We start from the raw sequence: 25,351 nt of genomic DNA, 5'->3' as shown, positions 1-25,351 counted from the left end.
TTGCAGCTCAGCTCTGAGGCCCATCTGGCCAGCCACTGGGCTCAGTCTTCTCTCTGGGCAGCCTCTGGGCCACAATCCGTCCCCTGTCTAATGATCTAATGAACTGGGTGGGGATGGGCAGCAGGAAGGCTGCCATGAGGCCTATTGACCCCAGAGCAGGAAAGGGGAGCTCTCTGCAAAGCACAGATGTGCACCCTGGCACCAGGAATCCAGGGTCTAGCATCCTGCTCAGGCCCCTGGAAGCCTCTGGCCTGTCTCAAGGCAGCATGGGCACAGCCTGCACATTTCTGGAGGTAAGGGGAGAGCAGTTTTATCTGGCTGGGCCTGTTTGGCCCACATGAGTTCTGGTCTGGCCCACCTCTAGGGACTTCAGGCCAGGGATCTGCCAGGGCAGCCCCTCTCTAGCCAGGCGTGATGTGGAGCCCGGCCCGTGTCTGGCTGTGCGTGCGGCCATGCCTCTGCCCTGCCTCGCACTAGAGGCCCAAGGTGCCGCAGGGAGGACACTGGGCCGGCACAGAACCTTTCTGGGCTGCCTACTGTCAAAGTCCCTTACATATCAAATACACTTTTAATTAGATTATTTTCTTTCAGCGTACTTGATGCACAATGTCACACTGGTGTCAGGCTACCATGTCACCACACACTGCCACAGGATCACTGAAAATCCCTGTGCTGGGCTTTTCATCCCCTCTGGAATGGCAAGCAGCACCTCCTGCTCCCCCTCACCCATTGCCCTTCCCCACCCCTCCCCTCTGGCAGCCACAGTGTGTCCTCTGTGTTTACAAGTCTGTGTCTTTTTGTTTGTTCATTTACTTTGCTTTAGATTCCACATACGAGTGAAATCATATGGTATTCATCTTTCTCTGACTTATTTCACTTAACGTAAAACCCTCTGGGTCCACCCACATTGTAGTAAATGGCAAGATCTCATCCTTTGTTCTGGCTGAGTGATACGCCACCGCACACACGCACACACAGCTTCCTTATCCATTCATCTGCCGATGGACACGTGGGCTGCTTCCACGTCTTGGTTATTGTAAATACTACTGCAATAAACATGGGGTGCATATATCTTTCTAAATTAGTGTTTTTATTTTCTTTGAGTAAACACCCAATAGTGGAATTATTGGGTAATTTCTCACAGAAATAAAACAAATATTACTAAAATTTGTATGGAACCACAAAAGACGCTGAACAGTCAAAGCTGTTCTTTCTTGAGAAAGAAGAACAAAGCTAGAAGCATCACAATCCCAAATTTCAACACTGCTATAAAGCAGTAGTCATGGGGCGCCTGGGTGGCTCAGTTGGTGAAGCATCTGCCTTTGGCTCAGGTCATGATCCCAGGGTCTTGAGATCAAGTGCCGCATGGAGCTCCCTGCCCAGCGGGGAGTCTGCTTCTCCCTCTTCCTCTGCTGCTCCTCCTGCTGCGCTCTGTTTCTCAAATAAATAAATAAGACTGAACAAAAACAAAAAGCTGTAGTCATCAAAACAGTACAGTACTGGCACCAAAACACACACCAATCAATAGAACTGAAAAGAGCCCAGAAATAAACCCTTGCTTATTTGGCCAACTAATCTGGGACAAAACAGAAAAGAATACACAATGGGGAAAAGACAGTCTCTTTAACAAATGGTGCTGGGAGAACTGGAGAGCCACGTGCAGAAGAATTGACACTGCGCCACCTTCTCCCACCACATGCGAAAACAAATTCAAAATGGATGAAGGCCCAAGTGTGAGGCAAGAAACCATAAACTCCTACTGGAGACGACAAGCAGTGATTTCTGCAACACAGGACATAGCAACTTCTTTCTAGATGTGTCTCCTGAAGCAAGAGAAATAAAAGGAAAAATAAACTATTGGGACTTCATCAAAATGAGAAGCTTTTGCACAGTGGAAGAAACTGTTAACAAAATGAAAAGGGCAGCCTCCCAAATGGGAGAAGATATTTACACATGACATAACTGATAAAGGGTCAGTGTTCAAAATATATAAAGAATTCATACGACTCAACAACAACAACAACAAACCCAAATCATCTGATTAAAGGATGCGCAGAGGACCCGAACAGATGTTTCTCCCAGGATGTCCAGATGGCCAGCAAACACGTGGAGTGCCCCGCATCACTGTCAGGGAAATGCAGATCAAAACCATGACGAGGCCATCCCATGCCTCTCAGGATGGCTAGAATCAACAGCACAAGAAACTATAGGTGCTGGCGAGGACACAAAGGACAAGGAACCCTCATATGCTGCCGGCGGGCATGAAAACTAGTGCAGCCACCGAGATCAAATACCACTGATTTATGTTTGACACACATTTACTGAGTATCTAGTATGTGGTAGCCACTGCTTGGTTATAATTTGTCCCTCTAGTGCACAGTCATCTAGTGCACAGGTCGGGACAGCCTGGACTTCCCTGTCACCGCCCCTCCCCAAGGGATGATCATCTTGGACTGCAGGGCACTTGCCATTCCCAGGGAATCACATGCCCTCCCCAAAATGACATGTGATGAAAGCCATTACAGTCATACCCACAAGTAGCTCATTTTCTGACCAGTCAGGTGTAACAATGATTCCCACAATACAATGGGTGCCTGCAGACCTCACTGTGCAGCTGACCTCTGTGCCAACCTGAGCTGGATGCCAGAAGCAAGGACATGCCTCAAGGTGCTTGTGGGCAAGCTGCTCGTTCCCCTTGAGCCTGTGCCCTGGGAGGGAGCAGGTAGAGTGGGGACGCGGGGGTGTTCAGTCGCCTTAGCCCTTGGCCAAGGCCTCGCTTCTGTGACTGCCCCTCAGTGTCTGTCTTCAGCCTCTTGAGAAACAAGGGGCCTTTTTATCTGAGCACCTCTCCTCAGCACTTTCCCTTTCTGGCTCCAGGCAGAATTCACAGCAGTTAAGATTTCTAAAATCACTGATGTTGCTTTTTAAAAACTGTGACTTGTTTTGGAAGCGCACTTAGCCCAGCTGTCTGGCGTCTGTGTGAGCGCTCAGAGGCCTGCCCACCTCCCTGGCAGTATCTGGAGTCCTCGCAAAGGCCACAGGCATGTCTGCTCCAAACAAGGCCAAGGGCCAAGGCTTGCGTGGGGCAAACGCTGACCCAGCCCAGGAGACCATCCCTTCAGAGGCCCTGACTGCAGTCCTGCGACAGTAGGACCCAATCCTACTCTCCAGTTGCTTCTGAAGCCCCACCCCGACGTGGCTGGTCACAAGGTCCAGAAAGGGCTCCCACTTGTTAGCGTCCTCACATCCAAGAACCAGGAGCTTCGGATCCCAAGGATTCCCAAATAGTTAACATCAGCAGGCTATTCTCCAAGGACCCCCCCACAGCCATGGAGTGGTGCCATCCCTTGGATGCTTTCCCCTTGGCAGAAATGTGCTTCCCTAACTGCAGGGGTTTAAGTGGTCCCAGGGGGCAGGACCAAGGGTGTGCCAACTGGAGGTCTTCTTGGGGACACAACTCCCAGGAGTGGGGACACCGGGACAGGAACAGCCAGCACCATCAGAACCCTGATTCCCCCTGGCCAGAGAAGCCCATGGCAGAGGAAGCTGGGCGGCGGCTGGGGCCACTGTCCGCCACTCACTGGCCCTTCCAGCCTTCCAACAAGTCCCTGCTCCCACTCTCAAGGGCAGGGGTGCAGAAGGCCCTCCCATCCTCACTGAAGAGTCCTCTCCTGACTCCCAGAGGTCTTCCTTGCCCTCAGCCATTTCTCCACGGAGCCAACAGCCACTCCAGCCCAGCTGCGCCTCACCATCTCATGGCCAAGCTAGAGGCCTGGCTGGCAGCCAGGCCTGGGGTCAACTGTGGTGTAATTTCCACAACATTTCTAAATGTGGCAGATGGGCACGTGTCCCCCGAGATCAAGGCAATTAGGTGTGAGAAGTAAGAGAATGTGTTATTTTCACTATCAATAAAAATATATTACCAACGATGGCAAGACTTTTGCCAAAGGAGTCGGCACAGGCACAAAAATAAGCGGAAGCTGCTGTGACCCCAGACATTCTCGACGTTCCCTCATGGGGCTAGCTGAGGTGCAGCAAGGGGGGCAAGGGGAGGGCACAAATTCTGTCTCTGAGCCTCACAGTCCCAAGGAAGCTGCAGATTCTGTGAAGGCAAAGGGAGGTCTACTGCTCAAATGCTTAACCAGGTCTCACCACATGCAACACACATGGGATTGCCATTCCCAGAGCTGCCTGGACTAGACCAGTCTAGAATTCTAAGGCCTACACAGAGCTCCCTGGGGTCCTCATGCCAGCTCTTCACTGGGGCCCACTGTGCCATCGAGTTCCTGTGCATGATTCTTCCTTCACCTTGGTCACTCTCTCCTGCTAAAGAGCACAGATCCAAGAACCAGGGGTCACCTCAGGGACCGAGGGCCTTGTTTGTTGACGAGGAACAGAGGCCCAATAAGCAAGGTGTTTGGGCAGGGTCCAAAGCTTGCAGACATGTAACACAGGGGTCACTGCAGAGCTGAGCCAGGGTCAGCCCTGACACAGTGCAGCACAAGCCTCGCAGGACTATTGTAAACCTCAACAGTCAGGACCACAGGGTAACCACCAAAGAATTTACCCCAATACCTGGTGGTGAGCCCCACGGACCCCCTGGGGCCTGTTCTGAGGACCCCACCTAGGAAACGGTAAAAACTGCTCATGAATTAAGCTAAACCCGAGGAAGCTGCTCTCAGAACGCAGACAGTGTGCAGTTCACCTGCGGGGAAGCCCGCCCTGCTGCTGCCCCTCCCGGAACAATTTGTTATTTAAACTGTAAACCCTGGAGGATTTTACTAGTTGCCAAGCACATTTAGATATGGCCTTAAGAAATACATATACTGGCAACAGGTCTTTGGGGAGAAGGACGATATATGACCGTGAAGCTGGGCAGCTGGGGATGCCCAGCTCGCTCAGGACGGAATGCCACCCCTTCACAGAAGCCGGGCAGCCGGGAATGCCCCGCCCTCCGAGGGCGAATCGCAGCCTGCTTCAGGGAAGCAGAACACCCAGGAATGCCCAGTCAGCTCAGGGTGGAAGGAAAACCAAAAACCGCCTGCTTCCCTTTTCCGTGATAGCTTCTTTCTCTTCCCAGAAACACCCATTGTTAGTTAGATGAGTCCTTTGAATGTGCCTGTTTAACTATAAACTTTATCCTCCTCTTTGATTGTCTGCAAGACGGGATTAACATTTGACCTTCATCAGTCCTTCTGTTGGTTAGTGTTTCTATCCAATAAAAGTGAGACTGTGGAGTTGCTCGTGGCAGCAGTCCTTTTTGACTGTTGTCCCCTGCTCCCAATCTCTTGCAGCTAACTTGTTTGTGCCTAATTCTTCTCCCATCACCGACTGGAAGCGGCACCGACCCTCTGAGCCTCGGACACAGAGGCAGCCCCAAGTCCCAGGCCAGGCCCAGCCTCAGGGGGAGGAGGTCCTGACACCACAGAGCACATCTGTTGACACTAGGCCATGACCCTGCCCTCGCTCTGGCATGGCTGTCATGGCCTCAGGGCAGCCCCCCCCCCCCCCCATGAGAACACAGCAGAGCTGAGGTCTCCCCCAGCTTCGGACTTCATACGTCTTCAGGCCATCAGGGTGATGCTGTTTGGAGTGATCTCCCAGGCAGAGAATCGGCAGGTGCCCAGCCGAATTCTAGAGCCTGGGACCGTATGGCATGGGTGTTTCCAGGCCAGAGAAACTCTTTGCTGTGAGATCGACATGAACTAGGAACCTTAATTTTTACAGCTATTATCTGCTGCTGAGCTGGGCCAAGAAGAGAGACAAATTCTCTCCCCTCCATGTTACATTCCCTTTGGAATGGCCCAGCCCCTGTCAGGGTCACTGTCTAGTCGTCCCTCTGGTCTCAGGATGCAGATGCTCGAGGCTGAGGCAGGGGACACCAGGCCCGACTGTGGTCGGTGAAGGGCCAAACACACCTTCCCCCCAGAATAAGGTCTTAACAGACTGGCATGAGGGAGGCCCTGCACGCCCTGCACTGCTTATTGATCTAACATGAACACTGCTTCGCAGGCTGTGAGCCTCAGAGTAAGTCACTCCCATGTTCAGGGAAAAAAGCACACAGTGTATCTGTAAGCTGACCAATGTGTTTTTTTCACTATGTCAACACACACAGGTACCCACACGTATGCACAGAGGCTTTTAGGGATTGTAATATCTGCTAAAAAATCCAAGAATTAAAATTACCCTGAAAATGATGGCATCACCTTTTAATTGAAGGACAGAAGCCGGTCACATTCAGAGACTAGCGGGCCTCGTGCAGATAGTTAAAACCATCCTTCTCTTTCTTGGTTAACCATTTCCTAATTTTAAGTAATGTCCATGAGTTCTTTAGGACCATCTGAAATTGTCCTCTGAGGAGCGCCGCCACACCAGCTCGGAAGACACACAACCACATGCACCGCCGGACGACATCTCACTGGATATCATCATCATCAAACAGATCTTCGAAATCTATGTGAACAAACAAAACCACATATTAATGGGGCACACAAGGTTAATAATTGAGAAAATAACTCCAAAATGAATTACACAGTCATTCATTCTCAAAATAGAGAAAAAGCAGTAAACAACCTAAATAAAGGACTTTTCCCATGACAGACTAGATTTTATCCAGCAGAGGTCATCCCATCCAACAGAGTGGCGTAGGAAGCAAATCTTCTATTTAGGCGACATCTTAAGAAAATGCATGGAGGTGGGGATGAGATGGAGGTGAGGTAGCTGGAAGGCTGGCAGGCACGGGATCCCAAGCAAGCATGAAAATGCAGAGGGCAGCTGGGAGGAAGGTGCTAGAAGAACTGGGCCAGGCGGGAACAGCTGTCTTTAAGGGAGTGCAGCTGATGGTCACACTTGAGACACGGCCCAAGCCCTTCCCACAGGAAGAAGGGCAACACACTCATAGCATGCTAATTACTGGGATGGGTGGCACTCAGGGTCACTGTGCCCTTCTATTTATTTGTCTATGGGTTTCCCGAACCATCTACCATAAGCATGCCCTGATCTCACAATGGGGAGAGAAAAACTGAGGGTCTCCTCATAGTCCCACAAGTTCAAGCTATGCAGGATAAATAGTGAGGTGGAAGGAGGGTGAGTGGAAGGCCCTGGTGGCGTCTCCATATGCCAGATGTCACAGGTCTTCAGGAAAGGCGCTGTCCCAACACCCTCTGCTCAGCACTGATGTGGGTGGTCCCACCACAGCAGCGCTGGCCTGTGGTCCTACAGCTTTGTAGGAGCTCCTCAGCCCGCAGCCCCAGCTAACTGCTCCCACTGCCTCCCACCCCCCAAGACACTGCCCTCTGATGTGCTCCTAGAAACAAGGCCCACCTCTGCCAGCGCTCTCATCATGGATGTCCCTGCAGGCTGCCATGTCTGAGGCTCCCCTACTTTATCATACACAGTGAGTTAAGAGAGCAAGCCTTGTTTGTGGTCTGAACCACAGTGCCCAGAGGACTAGAGGTCAGAAGCTCTGCTCTAGGAGCAAGCACTCTGGAGAAACTCTATCCAAAGTGCTCATGGCTTTCTCATAGCAAGTGGCTTCCTGAACTCAGGGGGCTGTCACAACCTGATGGGGCAGCACACACCTCATGAGCTTGGTGGGCAGACCAATGCGGTGCGAAGTTCTTCTGTGTTCTTTCCCTTTCCAGGCCTGACCCAGAAGGAGGAAGTCCCCACTGTGCTCATGTTGCTCATGCTCCCTAAGCAGGGCAGCCCAGGTCCCTCTCAGATACCCTTTGGCAGAATTAGATGGCTATTTTCAGAAACCACATGAGCTCGAACACTAGAACACAGCCAACAGTCTGCAAATCCAGAGGATGCATGGGACCTTGAGGAGATCATCATTATGTGGGAGAGGGTCCGGAGGTATTAGACATCACCCAATCTTTCAACAGTAAGGGCCCCCCAAGGTCACCCCATGTAAATGACAGCTTTCACATGGTGGCTCTGGAGACCTTAGAGAAAGGCTGTCCCCGTCCTCAAGGCTACTGGCAGCCTGATGTCACCTCAGTGGGCGGCCAGGCTCCCTGGGAAGAAAGCACCTAATTGCACAGCCCAGCTTCTCTTTTTAGGCAACAACTTGCTGAAAAGATACCAGATAAAATAACACAGACTCAGGCTCCAGGGGAGATTTGGCACATCAAACCAATGTGGCCTGGTAGTATCCCAGTTGCCAACTGGTGACAGTTCTCTGTAGTGGCAGGCACCTCGGACAAAAGAAGGATGACAGTCTCCTAAGAAGACTTGTCTTGTGCTCCCGCTCATGATGTGAACCCTTAGTAAGAGTATAATCTGTAGGAATAAGGCCTCAGGAAATCAGAAGACAGCAAGAGAAATAGCCCTCAGCCTGTGGGACAAGGACGCACAACTCGGTTTGCCGCTGCTTACCATCCATGCTCTTGGGAAGCAGCACAAAAGCTCTTCAGTACAACCAAGCCCTGCTTTGAGAGAAAAGGATGGGGAAAGCTGGCTGTCACTGCGAAGGCAGCCCAGAGACCAGAACCCAGCCGCACACAGGAGGAAGAAAAGCCAGCCATCCCCTGAAAGCAGAGGTGAGAAAGCCCAGAGGGGTTGGTTCATACACCTGTGTCCCGGGTAACAAGCAACAGATGGGCCTCTGTGACAGGTTCAGGGGGACAATGGTGTGGCTATAGCTCAAGTTCGACTACTGGAGTGCAGACGGGGAGCCATTTTACATGACTGTCTCCTGAAAAAGGGCTGGCTGCCAGCGCTGGCAGCCCGTGTTGTCATTTTATATAAACTGCACTGAGCTCCGAAAATGGCCCACATCTGGGCTTTCCTGTTCCAGGACCCCAGTCACGTCACAAAGCATTCCACTGTTATAACACAAAAGAAACATTCAGATTAAAACTGGAATCCTCAATCCCAGCATCCTTACCATTGAAGAAGTCTGCATGAACTGCCTTCTCATTGGCTGCCAAGTCCATCAGAAGCCCCGTGCTGCCTCCTGCCTGGGAAGGGAAAGGTAACATGGTGTCAGTGCTGTTTTCCAGGAGAATGGGGATAGTGCCTTACAGGGCGCACCCCACTCTGTGGCAGAGGAAGGCGAGGAATGGAAAGGTTGGGAGGACTCCCAGGCTGGACTCAAAACTTAGTTTCAGGCAAAGGAAGCAGGTAGGAGAGGTGGCATTCCAATAAATTATTTTGAAGGTCTCCTTGGGTCTCACCTTCCCCGATTCCTCCTGCTTTTTAAACAGAATCCTGTTGTCCTGAACACCACTTCTCTGTAAACCTTGAGCAGACATTCTAGTTCCCTAGAAGACGCTGCCACAGTGGCCCCAACCGTGTGCAAAACTGGGCTGAGGATTTCTCTCCCCTGGATGGCCCTCTGCTTCTTCGGAGAACTACAGCATTTCCATGGGAAACTGACCTCCTGACCTGGGGTTCTGGTTGGGGAGTGCCATCACAGTACCCCCACTGCCACAGCTTACGGTGGCAGTAAAACCATGTGACAAGCAAAGCTGGGCAATCTGACCCATTCCAGATTTGGGGTGTCTGTAAGAGTCACACAGGGATGGTCAGAACAGAGGTCCCTGCTGCTGCCTTGACCCCAACATTCCAAGGCTGCCTGCTCTGACCTTTCCTGGCTCTGGAGTAGCTGGCGTCTCCCATGTTCCTTTTCATGGCCGCTCGCAGTAACCCAAACCCAAGAGAAAAGCCCAGGATTCTCGGACTCCTCTCTTCTCGTCTCAACCTGCCTCCCTTCCTGTTACCATAGCAAGCCAGCCGCGCTAAGACCACCACTCGCTACCAGGTCCAGTCCGTGCCTACTTCCGCCGGTAGGTGCTGCCTTCATTCGGACCCTCCTCAAGGCTCCTGTGAGGAGTCTTCCACTCTCTTGCCTCCAAACCCAATCCTAAAGTCTCCAGGGCGACCTGCCCGGAAGCCTTTCACCCCCCTGTGCCCTCCGGCGATTCCGCACGAAGCCGTCGCAGGACCCAGGGAGAAACCGGGGTCTCCTGCTTCATCAGTGGGGTGCAGAGCCCGCCTGTCCCGGCACAGCTACGGGCCGCTTCATGCTCCCCCAAGCCACCTCTTCCAGCAGCCGTCTCCCCCCAGGCTCGGGCACCTCGCGGCCGGTGTTAAGATGGGGGCCGGGGCCGGCCCTGCCTTCAGGACTGACTCCTTCCAGGCCTTCCTCCTGCAGCCTGCCCCGTCCGCCAACACCAGCAGGCCCTGCACCATCGCCTAGTGGGCAGCCTGCGCTGGGCCGCCCCAAGCCGGGAGGGCGCGCTCCTGTCCCACACCTCGGCTTTCTGCGCACTCGGTACCGCCACCCGCCTCTCGCCGCCGTACGGAAATCTCCCGGCGCAGAGACAAGGTCGGCCCCCTGAGCTTCCCGAGAGAGAAACGAGGCCCTGCGGCGGGCAGCTGACCCGACACCCGGGGCTGGGGTCACCAGCTCACAGAACACCAGCGTCGGCCGCATCACCCCGCGGCCACGAAGCAGGGAGACACCTGCCTACCCGGCACCAGCGCCAAAGCCCGGGTCCCCGTGCGAGCGCACCGCCCCAAGCCGGCTCTCGGGCTCCAGTCCGCAGACCGCGTCTGCCGGGACCCGGCCGGGGACCACGCCAGCGCTCGCAGCCCGCCGCCGCCGCAGGGTCCACCCTCGCGCCGCCGAGCACAGGCCTGCCAGCCGCCGCCCCGGGCCTCCTCACCTCGTCCAGGTCCACATAGGGCCCGGCGCCCTCGGGGAACATCTCGTCCACCGCCGGCTTCATCTCGTCCGCCGCGCCTCCCGCATCCCCGGCTCACTTCCGGCCAGCCTGACGCCCCTTCCGGTGCACGCCCGGCCGTGGCGCCTCTAGACGCCCGAAGAGGACCAACTCTATGGTTCCCCTGGCACGCAGGGCCGGGCGGCTCCGGTTCTCCTGACGGCGGGCGGGGGAGGCTACGCAGGGACTCGGGCGTGACCCGCGGCCCCAGACAGCTCGGCCCGAACGGCCTGGCACGCGGAGCAGCGCAAGAGATGCCTTTTACAGAATATGGGGAGTCGGAAAGAGCCCGGTGGTTGCCGCAGCAGCGGGGCGGGGGGGGGGCAGGCCACACAGGAGAGGGGGATCAGGAGGTACAGACTTCCAGCCATAAAGTGAAAGTCTCCGAAAAAAATATTAAAATAAAATAAAATAGTCTGGGGGTGAAAAGTACAGCCTGGGGACTACAGCCGATGACATTGCAATAGCTTTGCACGGGGACAGATGGTGTGCAATTGTCAAACCGCCGTGTTGCACACCGGAAACTGATACGATATTGTAGGTCAGCTCTGCTTCACAGAAGAGAATGTGAATGGTCGCGGAGTAAAAAGGCAACCCGCGCAGTCGCCAGAAATATTTGCAAATTACACACATGGGTACATGTATATACACACTCCGTAAAGGGTTACTCTCCAGAATATAGAGAGAACTCCTAACCTCAACCACAACAAATCCCAGTCCAAGGCAAGTAACTTATATACACCTTTTTTTAGAGTAGATAGACGAATGACCAAGAAGCCCATGAAAACGTGCTCAGCGCCACTAAGTGTTAGGGAAATGCAGTCAAAACCACTTCACACTCCCTAGAACAGGTGCTATTTTAAAAACCCCGAGGATAACAAGTGCTGGAAAGGATGAGGGGAAATAGAGACACTTGCACGCTGCTGGTGGGAATGTGGAGAACAGCATGGGGGTGCCTCAAAAATTAAACACAGAGCTACCCTATGATCCCACAATGCACACCCAGAGGAAGTGGAAACGGGGTCTTCCTGAAGCATTGGACCCCATGTTCAGAGCACCGCTATCCCCAAGACCTAAAGGGTGGAGGCACCCTGTGTTCTTTGACAGCTGAACAGATGAGCGAGCTGTGTACTGTAGGTACATAAAATGGAATACTATCCAGCCATGAAAGGGCAGGTGCTACGACGTGAATGAGGCGTGAGAACATTATGCTGAGGGAAATGAGCTGTCACACAAATCTTGCATGACTCCACTGACACCAGGTACCTACAGTTGTCAGAGTCACAGAGACAGACAGCAGAAGGGTGGGCACCGGGGACTGGGGAAGGATGGGGAGTCAGTGTTTCATGGAGACAGAGATTCAGTTGGGAAAGATGGAAGGTTCTAGAGGCGGGTGGTGGTGATGGGTGCATGACAGGGTGAATGTGGTTAGTGCCACCTAGAAACAGTTACAGTGGTAAATTTTATGTTATATGTATTTTATTATAATTTTTTTAAAAGTATGTGGATGAGAGAAGAGGATAGGAGGGAGGGGGAAGAAAGGAGAGGGAGTGAGGAAAGCAAAGTGTGAGATACTTGAGCTAGACTTTTGGAAGTAGGTAGGCCTGGGGGCTTGGCTACGAGTGAAGCAGGGATGGGAGCACAGGGCAGGGAGATAGGGAATGAGCCCAGACTGGCGGCGGACAATGGCCCATGTGGGCAGTGCAGGGCTCAGGGAGAGGGGAGGAGAGGCTGGAGTGTGGCTGAGCCTCAGGTGTCACGGTGACACAAATCACCTTAAAGTCTGGAGAGCAAGTCCCACCGGCGAAGCCATGACCCCTTGGCTACCAACAGGCTTCTCTTCTGAGTGGTTTCAAAATGGGGGAGGGGCATTCCCAGCCACCGAGGCAGGAATGAAAAGACAGTGGCCATGGGTGATGCTTGCTTCTGGTGAGGAACTCAGTGCTGCGACGTTGGGGGTGAGGGGCTGAGGGCACCAGGCAGGAAGTGGAGGGTCCCCCACGAGGTCTGCCTGCAATGGGGAGAGGGTCGGGAGGAGGCGCATGGAGGAGAACTGAGCCTGTTGGATGCTGAGCTGAGCAGGGCAGGGAGGGCCCGCCAGATCGGAATCCTGACCGCAGGGCTGGGAGCTCAACAGGTGGGGACCCAGCTGAGGACGGCTCCAGGTGGGGCTCCTTCCTCTGAGAAGAGGACAAAAGTGAGGTCTCTTAGGAACGTAAATGCAAATGGGCGTCCGGAGGCAGCTAGGGGCTGCTGAGGCCGGAGACTGAGGAGAGGGTCCGGCTGGGCACCATGTGGTCTTCCCTGGAGGGAGCCTGGATTTGGCTTCTCCGGAGCCACTGCGGAAAGGGGCTTGGGTTGTGGCTCCTTAATGCATGCGCTAACTGGCTGTGTGACCATCCAAGGGGAAGAGGACCGTGCACACACGCGAACATGTTAACAAACAACGCAGAAATCCCGTAAGGCATGTCTTTTGTCTGGTATGTTCGGTCGAGTCCAGTTGTTCCCAGTGAGAACTGAGAGACTCATCCTCTCACCTGGCTATCTCTTAATTTACAGAAACCAAATTCACACCAGCTCAAGCTGGGGAAAGAGATGAAGAAGGTATTGGCTTTTCCTAAAGCTATTGGCTAGGCCTCCCCTGCAGAATGTCACCTGGGGCAGGAGGCATGGCTGGAGTGAGAGGGACAGCCCCTGGAAGGCTGCCCTGGGCACCTCCCACCTTTCAGCACCCTCTGCATCCGTCTGGGTGGCTGTGCTCTGTCCCAGGAGAGTTGCCTCCCCACCTACATTTAAATATACAGGGTTTCTCATTATTTAATTGCAAAAGAAAAGCTGGTTGTAGCTCATTAGAGCAATTTCTTTTCACCTCATAGGAGGCGACCGGCAGGGTCCGTGGCTTGTGCGCTTGTATGCCTGCCCGAGGGGCTCCACCTGCAGAGCAGTGGGCCCAGTGCAGAGGATGGTCCCAGAGACACCGTGCAAATGTCCTGCCGGTCCTTCCCTCCCTCCAGAGCACCCAGGGCAGGTAGTCCCATTCCTCCCGCAGCCCCTGACCTGCTGCACTGCATCCAGGTTTCGAGGGCCTTCCGCTTACAGACCGAGAGCACCCAGGCCCTGGCCCTTCCTCAAAGGCTAGGCTCCTGCTAGGCAGGAGCCCCCAACCCAGGCGTGGCCGTGGGGGTCTGGCTGCTGTTGGTCTCCGCGATCAAGGGCAGGGGCTTTGGGGTGTGGCTGTCTGGATCTGGGTCCCTATCAATAAGTCAGGCAGTGTCCTGGTGTCTGTTTGCCTCAGCTTCCCCCCTGCACTCCAGGGGCCCTGCAGCAACTCCAGAGGCCCTGCAGCACCCCCTCTGAGGGGCTGTGAGCTCAGGTAAGAGGGTGACACGTACAGCAGAGTCCTGAGTGAGAGCTGTGATTCATTTGTCAAATAGGAAAAGAAACATGGCCTGACTGAGGCCATTTCTTGAAAGAAAACCAGAAGCATTTGAGTGTCTCAAGTCAGGAATTTATTACCATGAGGCTAGGGATCCAGGCTGCAACTCAGTCCTGCTGGTAGGGGACATGGAAGCCCAGCGTGGTCCCCAGGGGGAAGTGAGCGAAGAAGGTGCGGGCCATATCCTCCAGCTGGGGGTAGGCCCCCAGCGTCTGGAAGTATTGCACGTAGTTCCAGAAGTCAGAGGTGGAGAAAGGCCAGTAGGGCATGGCGGGCAGCTCAGCATAGGGGTCTGAAAAACACCACCACGTGCCTCAGGGACTGTCCCCACCTGGCCTGCCCTGAGGCTGCCCTTCCGGGATACCTTAGGGCAGATGGTTGGTGCCCAGTAGTGCCATGGCAGTGAAGGGACCCCCCGCTGGGAGCTGGGAGCTGGGCCACCCCTGGATCCTCCATGGAAGTATCCCAAAACCTTGTCATCTGGATAATGACCTGCGTCTGCCTCTTGCCACTCCTGGTCTGGGGGGATAGCTCAGGGAGAGGAGAAGAAGAGAGAGGAGGAGGGGAGGGGGCGTATCTGGCCCCTGTCCTGGAGATGCTGGGCAGGGAAGGAACACAGTGGTGAGGGTGTGGGGACATCCTGGTGGGACTGCAGAGGAGACCACAGCCCTCAGCCCCAGAGTTCAGATGCTACTGCACTGTGGTCCAACTCCGGGGAAGAGCCATGGGGTGAGTCCCAGGTAGAGGATGACATTGCCAAGCCTCAGGGGCTCCAAGCGTGTGCGTTCCCAGGTGGCTGGGGGGCAGGGCCCAGGGAAGAGCCTCGGGTCCCTCTGTTTGCCCAGCTTGTCCTTGAGCTGACCCAGAGCTCCTGCTCCGTTTGCTCAGGATAAGCCAGCTCCCTCCCGGCTCCCTCTTCCGACCCCATCCCACCCAAACACACACAAGAAAAGAACAAGGGGGTGATACAATACCTCCTTCCTCCTGCACTGGCTTGGCCCCTACAGAGGAAGACGAGGGCTGTCAATCCGGAGGACCCCCCAGGACAGGACCCCTGCTCACCCCCACACCCCAGCTGCCTAAGCAGCCAGGGAGACAGCAGGAGGGACAAAACCGCCACTCACCCACCAGAGGTCCCAGCAGGAGGCAGAGGGCCACCCCTGGCACCCAGCAGGGTTTCATCTCCCCCAGGCACAGCCCTCCACCAGCCGAGGAAGCTCCTGTCCACCTGTAGCAGGAAGGACCCAGAGGGTGGGACCAAAAGCCTATCAGGGTCCCAGCTTCTTCCTGCCACCCTCAGCCCGGGGAACTCCCTGGAAAATGGCTCTGGCAAACAGATAAGTTCCCAGAGTTTCCATAGCGGTCCCAGTTTCACCTGTGGGATGGGAGGCAGGGACCCCTCGTCTGCCCCTGGGGAGGCTGCCGCGCACTCTGGGTGCTCAGCTGTCGCTGGGACGGGCCTCTGCTCCCGGCCCCGCAGGCTCCTCTTTATAAAAGGCCGGGGGGCAAGGAGGCAGACGTCACCTTCCTGAGCCGCCAAACTGAATATTTCATCCCCCGGGCAGAGGACTGAGGGCTTCTGTGGCCTTGCTGGCGGCAGGATCCTGAGCATCCAGTCGCAGGAATCTGATCCAGGGAGCAAACTGGGAGGAAAACACCTCTGCACAGGCCACGACTGGGATTTTTAGGACCGCGCTCAACACCGGGGCTGGAAATAAATGCAATTTCCTCTCCAGTGGGACGTTTTAAGTCTGACATTGGGACTGAGATGCCCCCTTACAGGAATAAGGTAGTAGCAGAGCTGTCTGGGGTGGGGATGGAGGGGCTTGGGGAGCCATGAGCAGCCACAGATCAGCACCCCTGCTGACAGGACACAATCAGGCAGAGGCCACGCAGGAAGTGTGGGTGTCCAACCCCACGGCATACCTGCAGACCAGAGCATCCCTACTTGTGTGCAGTGATTAAGCCTGTCGTCAGGAAGGCAGCTGTCCCAGCTGCAGGGATGCTGTGGGTGACACTTAGGGGCTGTGTGTCAGCTCTGATTAAGCCTAAAGACAGCAGCCATGCCACGTGGCCCTACCCATGGAATCCACACCGCTGTAGTGTGCGGCATGTCGTCTGGCTGGTGGGCCGGGTGGTGGAGAGCAGGTCTTATGTGACAAACCCAAACAACACACACATCTCCCCAAATTTTGGGGCACCTGCCCGGACCAGGACCGAAAGGGCTGGCATCTCAGCATCGTGCGTGGGCACGTTTTGCACAAACACAGATGGTTAGAGCCACTTCTCATCACCCTGTGAATCCAGAGGCTCTGCTGAGGGGCCCCAGGCCAGCACATCCTATCATCTCCACCTGAGCCACCCCAATATGCTTCCTGGGCTTCGGGTGACACCTGCGGTCACAGGTGGAGCCTCCTGGGGACACGCTGCCTGCCTCAACTTCCAAGTCACTTATGAGCCTCAGGGTCTGGTCACAGACCTGGAAACAGAGTCACGGGTTGGGACGGGTCCAGAGGAGAATCGGCAGCCCCTGAGACGACTACTTTGGGGGCAACTACAGGTTCTCCAGGAAGGGGGACCATCCCATCAGAGTGGAGAGGAAGGGCGATTCCCCAGGCAAAAGATGCTCACCAGAATTTAGGGTCTCAGGTCCCCACCTTCAGAATCTCCCCATATGTCCCCATCTGAGGGATGAAACCCCTTCTTGCCCAACAATACCTTACCCTTCACAACAAATGGCTCAAGATACCAGAAATTCAACGTGCCTTCTGATGCAACCACTCACCCAATTAGCCCTTGGGTTTTATTTTCAGAAATCTGGACTCTGCACCTGCAAGAGATAATGAATTCTTTTAGGGTCAGCGTCCCCAGAATCACCCAGAGAGTGACTCACTAGGGCCCTCCAGACTCAGCAGAGGCTGTGCTCCCAGCTGGAATTCACAACAGAGAAATGGTGCAATGCACAGGAAGGGAGAAGTCGGGGGACCAGGGGTGAGCTTCCGGGGCCCTTCCCCCTGGAGTCACACAGGCCACCAACAGGTGTGATGACCTGTGAGGTGCTGTCTTCAGGGGAGCCTGTGAGAGACGCAGCACCCGGGGTTTTTTATTGGGGGCACAGGGGCACCCCCACCTGCTGCCGATTCAGGGTACCCAGGAGGAAACAGGTGCTTAGCATGAACCACGCTGCACAGAGCTGTGGGGGCAGCGGGGTCCTCTCATGCACAAGGGTTCTGGGAACTCTGCCAGGAACTCCTGCCAAGGGCCCCCCAGGAGGGCAATGGGGCCCGCTGGTTGACCTTCTTCTGCACAATATAGAAGGTTTGGTTCTTTATCTGCCGCCTGAGCTGGGAATTTTAAGCTCTGCACTCATCATTTTCTTTTCCCACATTCACCGGGACACTGAGGAACGACCAACCAACCCCACATCCCTAACTGTTTATTCTCACTAAGTAGTCTGTGACATCAGCTACCTGGTCACCAGGAACCTGGCCTCCAGCAGCCCCTTGGCTCCACAGCCCACACGGCAGACGGCACCTTGGCAGGCCTAAGGACCAATTCCCGATTCCATCCTGAAAGTCAGCCCCTGGGCTCTCTCCTGGCTCCCGCATTCTGCTCAACACGGCCCCTGGGGGTGCTGGGGACACGGGGCTTATTGTAGAGCCAGAATTGATGCAGTGTGGGAGGGCTAAAGACGTGAAGGTCGGCGGGCGAGTGAGAACCACGTGGCCCAAGTGTCTTGAGGGCTGAGACCTCCATATTTGGCGGCAGCCTCACAGAGCTGGACAGCGTGTGGAGGGCAGTGAGGGCCCTCTGGGTAGATGTGCTGCTGTTCATCACCACCCCAGAGGGCAGTGGCCCACTGTCCATGACCGGCAGTCCATGTCTCAAGACAATATGCAATCAATCATTCCTATGATGTTAGGAAAAAGGAAATTAAATCACATGTACTGTATCTTTGCAACCATTTTCTTAATTAAAAAAAAAAAAAAAAAAAAAAAAAACCAAAACCAAAAACAACCTATCTAGACTAAGCATCTGCCTTCAGCTCAGGTCGTGGTGCCAGGGTCCTGGGATCACGTGTGGGGCTCTCTGCTCAGCGAGGAGTCTGCTTCTCCCTCTCCTTCTGTGTTCTGTTCCTCTCCCTCTGTGCTCTTTTCTGCTCCCTCTGTGCTCCCTCTCTCTCAAATAAATAAATAAAATCTAGGGGGAAAAAAACTACCTAGAAAAAATCTACAAGTAATGAGCAATAATGGTAGAACTATGAGTGTGTTTTTTTTCTTCTTTCTGGATATATGGATTTTCCTTAATGTATTACTCTCATGTAAGGGGGGAAACTTTGAAAACCACCACTAATAGTTCTGACCTGCTGTCCTGGGTCAACCACTCAGGACTTCCACAACCATGTGGCCACCCCCATGTCCACCCCCACAACTTTTCTCCCTCCCTAAGTCCTTCGAGCCACTCTCCTTTGCTAGCCTGTACACAGACCTTCCCTGGACCAACTTGGAGAGACCCACCTGGAGGGCCCCACCTGCAGAATCCCACTTTGATCCAACTCCTCTGTCCCCTGCATGAAGGCGCCTTCCCCCCTCCCCCACCAGCCCTGCTAGGGCTCCGCACAGCCAGCTAGTATTCCTGTGGTTCCATGGGATCCCTAGAGCAGCGGTCCTCACATGACATACAGCTTGCCCAGGGATCCTGTTAGATGCAGGTTCTGATTCAACAGTCTGGGGGAGAGCCTGGGAATCTGCATTCCCAACAAACTCCTGAGAGATGCCCGTCCTGCCAGTCCTCTCGAGGCATGGGCAGGTTCTCTGCCTGGGCAGTGTGGGAATCGCCTGATGGGTACCCGTTAGTATGTAGATGGCTGGGCTCCACCTCTCCGAGTCCTGCCTCAGAGTGAGGGGATGGGCCTGGGACTCTGCATAGCTGGTATGTCTCCAAGGGTGCTAGGCAGGTTCAGGGCCAGGCTGTGGGAGCCACTGTATAATAAAGCAGAGGTTCTTAACCCTGACTGCGCCTCGGAACCACCCGCAGAGCTGGTCAGTAGCTGGGATTGCAGCCCCCAGTCTCCAGAGGTAGGATGCCCCCGTCTCCCGATCCCCCAGCCCCTGCCCCTGCCCTGCACTGGGTTCTTCCCATGGATGCATCAGAGGCCTCCAAAGGTCCCACCTGCCTGTAATGAGAAGTTCTGCTTGCACAACATGGGCCTTGGTGGACACAGTGGACAAAGCTCAGCCTCCAGGCAGAGAGAGGGTTGGCGTCGGCCTCTGCGGACAGTGTTTGAGAGGCGGGGGAGCAAGCAAGGTGGCTGGCTTGGGAGCCCTCTGTCCTCTGAGCTCCCCCGAACCAGGGGGTTGTGTGGGGGAGGAGCAAGCCAGGGGAGCCCAGGGTGTGCGCGCCAGAGGTTCCTGTTAGGGGGCCTTGGGCGCCCTCTGCCGTCTGACTCAGGAACACCAAGCGTGGCCTGTCCTGGAGGTCTCACAAGGCCGCAGACACTCAGGCGTGGGCCCCCAAAGGCAAGCCCGCAGCCCACCGCAGATCTCCTGGAAGGATGAGCAGGATGCGTTGGGTAACAGCTATCCCGACACCAACCAGAACCCTGTTCATTACAAAGTCCTAACGCCAGAAGTCCTCGCACCCTGGGGCTCCCCTGCCTGTGCCTCCCGGATGCTCCTCTTCCCTGACACTCCCCGCAGCTGCTATCAGCTCAGCTCCCATCTGTGGTTTCCGTTTGTTTCTGGAGGTGTCCACACAGCTAGGCGGTCCAGCCTGGGAACCTCAGCCCTGGCTGCAGGCTTGCCCACTAGCTCCCCTCTGGCCAGCCCACCTTTGTTCCCCTGGAATGTGTGCACAGCTTCAGCTCTGGGGCCTCCCTCTCTGCCCCTCCCCGACCGAGCCCAGGAACTTGGCCCCTCTGGAACCTCTGCGTCCCCAGTGCACCGTCAGTCACTCTGTCCCATTGCCTTGGCTTAGCTATATGCACCCCAGTCTGTGGCCCCTTGAGCATGCCCGAGTGTCTGGGGCCTGGAGCACTCCCGGTGCCCCAGGGGTAGGGTTTGGTGATTGAGCTGATGGGCTGAACAGATGGAGAGTCAGCGGCCTGCCTCTGTCACCCACTTCACATCCGAGCCACTCTCTCAGCTGTCCCTGGGCATCTGGGCCATTGCGGGACTGTGTGCGCTGTTCTCCCAGCCACTGCCCGATCCACATCCCCTCAAGAAGCCCCTGCCCCCCTCTGCACCTGCAAGGTAAGGGGACGCATCTCACACTCACGAGTTCCGTTCCCAAATCTAGTTTCTGACTCTTCTTGTCATTTTAAGCAAAGGATTCAAACATGATAAAATCTAATGAACATGAAGAGAGTTTTTCAGATGAAAACGAAGTTGCTTTGGAAATGTCCATGGAAATTAGTGTCAGTGAGATGTGGCCGGGACAAGGCTGAGATTGGAACCAATGTCCTAAGGATCCCCAGGGATGTGCCTTCAGATCCCGCCTCAGGGGAAACCCAGACCTGGAATCCCAGCCGGCAGGTCCAGCAGCTGGCTCCAGGGGGCGCCATCCTCGCTGGAATGCCCTCGTCTGCCTGAAGGCGCCTTGGAGGAAGGATGGATAGATGGTCCCACAAGGTCCTACAGTTCCCTGTAGAACTGAAAGCTAAAATCCTTCGATTCTTTTAAAAACTTACCTTTTCCTTTAGCTGATTCGTGAGAACTCCTGACCAGGCCCCAGTTTGGTCCGTGAGAGGGCTTCTCCTGAGCCCAGGAAACCCTGGCCCTGAGGCGGTGTGAAGCTGGGTAGTGGGAGCCCCTATTCTAGGGCGGGTGACCCCATACTAAAAAAGTATTCATTGACTAGTTGACATTCTCATTTCATGGGGTGACCTGTATTTTTATTGGCCAAGTCTGGCGAGCCTGTGCATCCCTATCTGGCTCTGGGCGTTGGGGCGGGTGGAGGTGGGGCAGCTAGAAGGGACCCCAGCCCTGGAGGTGGAGCATGTCTTTTCTAAGATGCTTCCTCCTGGAGCTGCAGGATTCTGGCCATGACACGGACGGGCAGTGGGCTGCAGCCCTGAACTCCCCCAGTCAGTAGGGCTCCAGGCTCAGCACACCCAGAGTCTCTGCGATGGGGTTGCCAGAGACATGGGGGCGGACCACTGCTGGCAGAGGCCCCAGCTCTCAGGCTTGGGGCCAGGGTTGGGGACATGGGGGCCCGTGCCCCGAAGACCTATGACTTGGAGCAGAGAGACACGGGCATTAGACATGAGCGGTCATAGCTGTCTGGACCCCACAGCATGCCCACGCTAGATGCTCTGTGCCCCTAGGCTCCCAAAGATCCTAGCACTAGGGCCCTTCTCCCTGAAATACTCCCTGAGAGGGCAGCCCAGGGCCTCAGCATCAAGGAGGTGTGAGAATCCTGCTCGAGGTCATGGGTATGGTCCTGGCTGGATGGGAGATGAGAGACCTGGAGAGAGAGGCTCATGGTCCCACCCAGGAAAACAGCAGGAGATGCAGAGTGTAGGGGCTGCCCATTCATCCTCCTCCTTCCAGGGTACCGAGAGCTTGCAAGGGTCACACCCCAACACCCCAAGACTTCGTCAGGGCCATCTTAGTGTGTGCGTGAGTGGAAGCGGTTCCCGGGAGCCAGGATGGAGGACTGAGTGGGGCTGTGAGCAGAAGGGCAAGTCGGAACAGGGACAGGTTGCCCTGGCACGGTTATGGGCAGGCAGTGCCCACCCGGGGCTCTTCTGAGACCTCAGACCAGAAGAAGAAATGTTTATCCATTGCTTTGTGTCTCGTTGGCTGGGGGTGGTCCATGGGGGTGAACTCCTCCCACTGCAGGGGGTGGCGCCTGCTGGGCTGGCAGGTGTCCAGCCCTGGGGTCTCTGAGAAGCATAGAGGGTGTAGGAGGTGGGCTCTGCAGAACAGCTGAGGCCTGGGAGCTTGTCCCATGGCTGATGTTGCCTCTGTGGGGCAGGGAGGGGGCTTGGAGCTGCCCCAGGACCATAAGCTCTCCAGTCCTCCCATCACAGGTGTCCCCAAAGGGCACAGAGCTGCACTGGGATCTGCACCTGTGAGGAAGCCTGAGAGCAGCTGTCTGTGTGTGTGCGGGAACCCAATGAGCCGGGGAGGTGTGATGAAACACGGAGACGCCTACTCACTCCTACCTCTGGGGGTGCTCTCCCCACCCATGGACCCACATCACTTGCTAAAGGCCTGGTGTCTTCACAGCATACATTTCCGAGAGGAGGCTCTGCGCCAGGCCCCTCCAGGGACCGCCCACCAAAATCCTCGCTCCTGCTGAGTTCCCAGCTGTTCTATCCTGTCCGCCTTATGGGGGAGGGAACGGAGGCTTTCCAAGCTAGGGGCCTGCTGGAGTCAACAGCAGACGGTGGAGGCCCAGGGACAGGCCCCCGCATGGAGGGGTGGACCCCTCCCTCCCTTCATCACACACCGTGAGCCGTGAGCCCATGTGCATGCCCTTTGCAGAGTCTTGTTCAGAAGGCCTGGTCTGCATGAGCTTCGCACTGCTAATTCACCCCCAGATAGGTGGGGGTCTTCCCAGGGCTGCCCCCATAGAACCGTCTGGCCGTCTTGGGCAGCACACACTCCTGGGAGCTATGGCAGACACCCGGCCAGGGCTCAAGGGCATGCTGGCCAGGGGTCTGCTCACCAGGAAGCCCCAAGGGCCTTTGACCTCATGGCCCTTGGGAAACAACCCAGGGACTCGATACTGGCTGTGGGGGCAGGACAGCGGCTTGCCGGAATGTTGGTCCAGCTCTCGTCCTGGGTTCTCATGGCCAGAGGCTGCCAGAGCCAAGTGGGCATGCGGGGCCACCGTCCAGACATGGGCAGGGCACAGGCAGGGGGTGGAAGTCCAGTGGGTGGAAAACTTGGGGGAGAATGCCAACGGTGTGATTCCAGTTCTGGGCCTGACGCCAGCCCGTCTGTCCCGAACCTCATTCCATGAGCAGTGAGTAAAGGCAGGGAGGAGACCACCTTGCACATGTGGGTGGGTTCCGTCGTGGGCACCTCTCCTTTAGGGGACCCCAAATGCCCATTTGAGTCTGAAATTCTCACTGAGAATCTAATTAATTTTGATGCAGGTAAAACCCACTTCCTTGAACCCCAAACACCTCCCTCGTGTCCCCAGAAGTACAACAGGAAAGGGCTTACGGTGGATAGCAATTGGGTTCTTGGCCTGGTGGGAGTGGGCCTGAATTTGTTCTAGTCCTGGGGGACTGTGGGGAGCCGTGGGGTCTGAGGGGCACTGTGAGGACTGTTGTGCCTGTGGGAACTGGGGGGAACTGTGGGGGCTGTGGGGGGATGTGGGGACTGTGGGGGGTATGAGGGGGGACTGTAGGGGGCTATGAGTGTTGTGGGGACCATGGGGGGATATGGACTATGGGGGGCTGTGGGGACTGTGGGAGACCGTAGGGGGATATGGAGACTGTGGGGGTCTAGGGAGGACTGTGGGGTGCTATAGGACCCTGGGGGGCTGTGGGGGGTGTGGGGGTCTGAGCAGAGACTATGCGGGCTGTGGGACCCTGGGAGGATGTGGGAACGGTAGGGGTCTGAGGGGGGTTGTGGGGGCTGTCAGGAGCTTGATGGCCATGTTGGCTGTGGAGGTCTGGTGGCAGATTGGGGGATTGTCCAGGGGAGGAAAGGGGCCCAGGGGGGCTGGAGGAGGAGCGTGAGCTCTGACCTCCAGGCTGGACAGGGGGGAAGGTGTGACTCCTGCCAGGGTGACAGCAGGATCACAGTAGGACTGATAGTATGTGGGGTTGCAGGTGTGATAGAGGAAGGCACACCCATTTCTGACATGCAGCTCACTGAGTGACTCCGCCTCGGTGGCAGGATGGGACAGTCCTAGTGCTCAGAGTCTCCCCTGCTTTAGTGCCTCTGCTTTTGATCAAGAAAACACACCCCAGAGGACAGACCCTTCTTGAGTCAGGTGGGTCTGTGTGTCTGCAACCCAGGGGGGGACTCAGCATCTTCTGGCCTCTCAGCCCCGGGCTGATGGCAACCTGATCCAACGGTCCCTGGACTCCCCCAGGGGGAAGGAGGGACTGGCAGGTGAGGTCAGGGGCGCATGCACTGGGCCTGCTGGGGTCCGTGCCTCCCAGAATCCAGGAACTCAGAGGGAGGCAGGTGTCCTATGTCACCCAGGCCTACCATGAGGCTCTAAGGGCCCTCACACACTGGTCTTGTTTCATAACCAGGAAACAGAAACTAGAGAGAAGCCCCAGAGGGTGAGAACTCTGTCCTGAGCCTCACTATCCCTCTGCCACTCTTGGAGGGATGGCCCACTTAGACCCAAGACATCAAACCCAGCTCTCCTGATGCTCCACAAGGACAATCATGGGCCCCCAGCAAGACACTCATCGGCTTTTTTCCAGTTCAGGATCTTGGGCTAGGCCTGGATCCCCGGCGGAATCTCAGGCTAGCTCCTGGGTCCAGCAGGCAACTGATGAAAGGCAGGCTCCTCCCAGCAGCTGACACCCAGGCCTGCATCCTCAAAAGCTCTTGGGTTTCTCTAAGACCCAAGAAGAGCCAAGAGATCCTTGGTTGGGACCTTCCCCAAAGGCACAGCCATGCACCCCCTGACCCAACCCCAGTCAGCTCCTTCCCAGCTCTGGAGCCAGGAGACAGAGCTGGTTTCAGATCACACGTGTTTAAGGGGAGCATCTTGGCTGATAGCTGTGAGGCTCTGGACAAGTTACTTGGTGTCCGCAGGCCTCAGTATTCTCATCTGGAAAAATGAGCACTCGGGCACTGATGTCCTTGGGTCAGGAAGGGGAACGAAGGCACAGGTCCTGGCCCATGGAATGCTCTCAACAAACACTAGTTTCCCTGTCATCTGAGCCACATTGTTGAACTCTCATCCTCTCCCCCAGTGACAGATAACACCAGGCATGGACAGCGCAGTGAGGCACAGAGGCTCCTTCTCAACTCGGGGGTGCTCCACACAAGGGTCACTACCACTTCCGACTATGCATGCGCCCGCAGGCCAGCCCCTGCATTCCTCTGGGCTGGCGAGAAGGACCCACGTTCTGGAGAGGTAGAGAGTGGGTAGCGAGAGGGGAACCAGCTCAGAGGGAATGTGGCCAGGAGAACCACGAAGCTCCATCCATCCTGCCAGCTGGATATGCAGGAGTGAAGGGCTCAGTGTCTCTGGCTGT

The 25,351-nt window shown here is 55.8% G+C and overlaps 2 protein-coding genes across 2 annotated transcripts; both read right to left on the bottom strand.

Moving 5' to 3' along the window:
* Nucleotides 1–6,194: 6,194 nt before the first annotated feature.
* On the bottom strand, nucleotides 6,195–10,808 carry COPS9 (COP9 signalosome subunit 9). Its single transcript, XM_059167522.1, has 3 exons — nucleotides 10,677–10,808; nucleotides 8,894–8,966; nucleotides 6,195–6,453 (listed from the first exon to the last, which is right to left on the bottom strand). The coding sequence occupies exons 1-3, from the start codon at nucleotides 10,737–10,739 to the stop codon at nucleotides 6,416–6,418; spliced, it is 174 nt and encodes a 57-aa protein (XP_059023505.1). The 5' UTR covers nucleotides 10,740–10,808; the 3' UTR covers nucleotides 6,195–6,415.
* Nucleotides 10,809–14,233: 3,425 nt separating this feature from the next.
* OTOS (otospiralin) lies at nucleotides 14,234–15,624 on the bottom strand. Its single transcript, XM_059168963.1, has 4 exons — nucleotides 15,545–15,624; nucleotides 15,294–15,397; nucleotides 15,144–15,170; nucleotides 14,234–14,461 (listed from the first exon to the last, which is right to left on the bottom strand). The coding sequence occupies exons 2-4, from the start codon at nucleotides 15,349–15,351 to the stop codon at nucleotides 14,277–14,279; spliced, it is 270 nt and encodes an 89-aa protein (XP_059024946.1). The 5' UTR covers nucleotides 15,352–15,397; nucleotides 15,545–15,624; the 3' UTR covers nucleotides 14,234–14,276.
* Between the last annotated feature and the right edge of the window lie 9,727 nt (nucleotides 15,625–25,351).

This window comes from Mustela lutreola, chromosome 3 (assembly GCF_030435805.1).
Source record: "Mustela lutreola isolate mMusLut2 chromosome 3, mMusLut2.pri, whole genome shotgun sequence".
Taxonomy (NCBI): domain Eukaryota; kingdom Metazoa; phylum Chordata; class Mammalia; order Carnivora; family Mustelidae; genus Mustela; species Mustela lutreola.
This window is presented reverse-complemented; position numbering and strand designations above follow the sequence as displayed.

Excerpts from the sequence above, each read along its gene's own strand:
- COPS9 (XM_059167522.1), bottom strand. The coding sequence starts at position 10,739 with ATGAAGCCGGCGGTGGACGAGATGTTCCCCGAGGGCGCCGGGCCCTAT. Across the intron at positions 8,967-10,676 it reads CCTATGTGGACCTGGACGAG|GCAGGAGGCAGCACGGGGCT; the intron begins GTGAGGAGGCCC and ends TTCCCTTCCCAG. Across the intron at positions 6,454-8,893 it reads TCATGCAGACTTCTTCAATG|ATTTCGAAGATCTGTTTGAT; the intron begins GTAAGGATGCTG and ends TTGTTCACATAG.
- OTOS (XM_059168963.1), bottom strand. The coding sequence starts at position 15,351 with ATGAAACCCTGCTGGGTGCCAGGGGTGGCCCTCTGCCTCCTGCTGGGA. Across the intron at positions 15,171-15,293 it reads CCTGCTGGGACCTCTGGTGG|GGGCCAAGCCAGTGCAGGAG; the intron begins GTGAGTGGCGGT and ends CTTCCTCTGTAG. Across the intron at positions 14,462-15,143 it reads GCCAGTGCAGGAGGAAGGAG|ACCCCTATGCTGAGCTGCCC; the intron begins GTATTGTATCAC and ends GGTGTTTTTCAG.